Raw genomic sequence first — 3,781 nt, 5'->3', positions numbered from 1 at the left:
CCCAATAATGGGACTTCTGGATCATATGGCAATTCTATTTTTAGTTTTTTGAGGAACCTCCATAGTGTTTCTATAATGGCTATACTAATTTACCTTCCCACCAACAGTGCATAAAGAGTTTCTCTTTCTCTGCCTCCTTGTCAGTATTTGTTAATTTTGTCTTTTTAGTAATAGCCATTTTAACTGGGGTGAGATGATACGTCATTATCATTTTGATTTGCATTTCCTTGATGATTAATGACGTTAGGCATTTTTCTGATATGCCCATTGGCCATGCATATGTCTTCTTTTGAAAAATGTCTATTCAGATTATTTGCCCATTTTAAAATTAGATTATTTGGCTTTGTTGTTTTTATTGTTTTGCTGTTGGTTTGTTTGCATTCCTTATATATTCTGGTCTCAAACTCCTGGCCTCAGGCCATCCTCCCTTGGCCTCCCAAAGCACTGAGATTACAGGTGTGAGCCACTGCACCCAGCTTTTATATATTCTGTTTATTAATTCCTTATCAGATGAATAGTTGCAAATATTCTCTCCCATTCTGTAGGTTGTCTCTTCACTCTGTTGACTGCTTCCTTTATGTGTAGAAGCTTTTTAGCTTGAGGTAATCCCATTTATCTATTTTTGCTTTTGTTGCCAGTGCCAAAAAACCTTTGCCCAGAGCAAAGTCCTCCGGAAGTGTTCCCCCAATGTTTTCTTCTAGTAGTTTTGTAGTTTCAAGTCCTGCATTTAAGTCTTTAATCCATTCTGATTTGATTTTTTCTATATGGTGAGAGATAAAAGTCTAGTTTCGTTTTTCTGTATATGTATATCCAGTTTTTCCAGCAGCATTCATTGAAAAGACTGTTCTTTCACCATTGAATGTTCCTGGTGCCTTTGTTGGAAATCAGCTGGCTGGTCTCAGGGGAGACTCTGCTCTGGGAGGGAGAAAGAGGTGGGACCTCGTGCAAGCCGTGAAGGTGCACGGTAGGCAGCTGCAATGGCGCTGCCGCGCACCCTAAGCAGGTATCTGCCACTCATGGTCCAGGAGTACCTGGAGTTCCGCCTGCCAAACCCTGAATTGTAATTGTCTGATGTCGAAGCTTAAATGCCTCAGGAAATAAAGTCTTTGCTTTCGTTTTTTGGAGGTCAGTTCACCAGCAGTCAAGAAACATGGAAAGTCACCATTTTAAATTCTTAGCATTCCCTCTGAAGATATTGCAAGAAATTTCACGAAATGGACAGTCTATGTGTGAACTATAGGATCATGGACAATCTCCCAAGGAGCTTTACAGTTCCCTTAAAAATTACCCTGTGGACAAGATGGTTCCATTTCTACGTTCAGACTCTACATATAAAATAAAGATTCACACTTTTAATAAGACTGACACAAGAAGGGAAAAATCAAGCGAACAGATGCACTTGAATGTCTGCCATTTGAAGAAAAAGTGAATTGAAAGAAACCACAACATACATTCTCTGTTTTGGAGGATCACGGTTTGGACCCAAACTGCATCCCTGAGAATCCACATAATAATTACTTTGGCAGATGGATTGCAGATGGACGGATAGAGCTTATTGAGTCACACAGTGTCAAAAAGAGGCACTTTGTTGGAAATACAAGTATGGATGCTGGTTTGTCATTCATCATGGCTAACCATGGGAAAGTGAAAGAAAATGATATTGTCTCTGATCTGTCTGTTGAAACAGCAGTGTACTGTAAACCGGGTCTTCTCGAAACTCACTCCAACCGAATGGATAAGCTTCTGTTTAAGAAAGCAAAGGAAAGCTTTTCTGTTCCTCTTGACAACTAGTTCTTCTAGGTGGCCTCCTGATAGCATGTGCTCATTTTGGTGCATATGTTTATGGGACAGACATAGACCACAACATAGTTCATGGCTTGGGAATGGCCAGTAGGAAAAAACAGATATGGAGAGGACCAGATGAAAACATTAGGGCCAATCTTTGTCAATATGGTTTAGAGAAGTATGACCTTGAAGTCCTGGTTTCAGATGCATCTAAACCTTCCTGGAGAGAGGGCACATATTTTGATCCTCTATGTGGTATCAGAGAATCTACGAGAAGAACAGGTTCACTGAAGGAAATACCAAATGAGATAGAAAAATGTCCAGAAAGCCACATTCCTGTTTCCTTGAGTTATCATCTGAGTGATACGTTTTTTGACTTGTTAAACTTCTCAGCTGAGACCCTTGTGGTAGGTGGAAGACTAGTCTATTGGTTACTAGTGTATATACTAGAATACACTGAAGAGATGGTGCCCTGGCATCCTTGCCTAAAACTCATTAGCAACTGCGAGCAGAAGCTTTCCAGTCACACATCAAGGTGCTTGATAACAATGGAAATGGTGAAGAAATTTGAGAACTGCGACCGGTATTCACATCTGCAAAGTGATCATTTTCTGCCATACCAAGGTCATAATTCCTTCCGTGAGAAATGTTTTAGTGGGGTAACAGAAAGAATTGCCAAGGAAGAACAATCCAGCCAGGAATGAAAATTAAGATTTTGACAATGAAGAAAGGATGAGAATTTGATAGAAAAGACATGTGGATGTGAACTTTCGTGTATGATCCAGACAATATGTCCTGTTTTTAAATATTTTATATAAAAAAGGTACAAAGGTACAAAGTAAATTGAGCAATGCTTTTAAAGTTATCTTTGTTTTATAGAGTTTTTTGTTGTATGTGTTACAATTCTTTTTTTTTTTTTTTTTTTTTTTGAGACGGAGTCTCACTCTGTCACCCAGGCTGGCGTGCAGTGGTACGATCTTAGCTCACTGCAACCTCCATCTCCCAGGTTCAAGCGATTCTCCTGCCTCAGTCTCCTGAGTAGGTGGAATTACAGGTGCGTGCCACCACATCCAGCTAATTTTTGTATTTTTAGTAGATACAGGTTTTCCCCATGTTGGTCAGGCTGGTCTCAAACTCCTGACCTTGTGATCCACCCACCTCAGCCTCCCAGAGTGTTGGGATTACAGGCGTGAACCACCACACCATGTTACAGTCTTTTGGATCTTATTTAATTTATATTTGTACTTTCAAGTATTAATGGAGATTGACTCAAAACAGTTTTTTTAAAACAATCTACAAAGGGAATTAATATTATTGACTTTTAAAACATATCTGCTGGATATATTATAAGCAATTAATAGTAGTTAAGAATTTATTCATTAAGACTGGGCACAGGGGCTCACACCTGTAATCCCAGCACTTTGGAGGCCAAGGCAGGCGGTTAATTTGAGATCAGGAGATCAAGACCACCCTGGCCAACAGGGTGAAACCCCATCTCTACTAAAAATACAAAAACTAGTGGGGCATGGTGGCAGGTGCCAATAGTCCCAGCTACTCAGGAGGCTGACACGTGAGAATCTCTTGAACGCGGGAGGCGGAGGTTGCAGTGGGCCGAGATCACAGCACTGCACTCCAGCCTGGGTAACAGAGTGGGGCTCCATCTCAAAACAAAAAGAAAAACAAAAAAAAAGAAAGAATTTATTCATGAGGTAGATTTGTTTAATTTGGTTTATGATTGTCATCGAGTTACATTGCCACCAATAAACCATACTGAGAATTTCTAAGAAAACAAAAATGAAAGAAAAAAATTAGTTGGCTGTAAATACATGGATTTATTTTTGGGTTTTCCATTCTGTTCCATTCATCTATATATCTGTTTTTATGCCAGTACCATGGTTATTTTGGTTAAGATAGCTTTGCAGTATATTTTAAAGTCAGGTAGTGAGATGATTCCAGCTTGTTCTTTTTGCTCAGAATTGCTTTGGCTATTTGGGAT

General features: G+C 39.5%; 1 protein-coding gene across 1 annotated transcript; it reads left to right on the top strand.

The window, feature by feature from the left end:
* The first annotated feature begins 1,176 nt into the window (after positions 1-1,176).
* Positions 1,177-2,650, top strand: LOC129468254 (tRNA (guanine(10)-N2)-methyltransferase homolog). Its single transcript, XM_063624010.1, has 2 exons — positions 1,177-1,696; positions 1,792-2,650. The coding sequence occupies exons 1-2, from the start codon at positions 1,603-1,605 to the stop codon at positions 2,487-2,489; spliced, it is 792 nt and encodes a 263-aa protein (XP_063480080.1). The 5' UTR covers positions 1,177-1,602; the 3' UTR covers positions 2,490-2,650.
* The last annotated feature ends 1,131 nt before the right edge of the window (positions 2,651-3,781 follow it).

This window comes from Symphalangus syndactylus, chromosome 18 (assembly GCF_028878055.3).
Source record: "Symphalangus syndactylus isolate Jambi chromosome 18, NHGRI_mSymSyn1-v2.1_pri, whole genome shotgun sequence".
Lineage (NCBI taxonomy): Eukaryota > Metazoa > Chordata > Mammalia > Primates > Hylobatidae > Symphalangus > Symphalangus syndactylus.
This window is presented reverse-complemented; position numbering and strand designations above follow the sequence as displayed.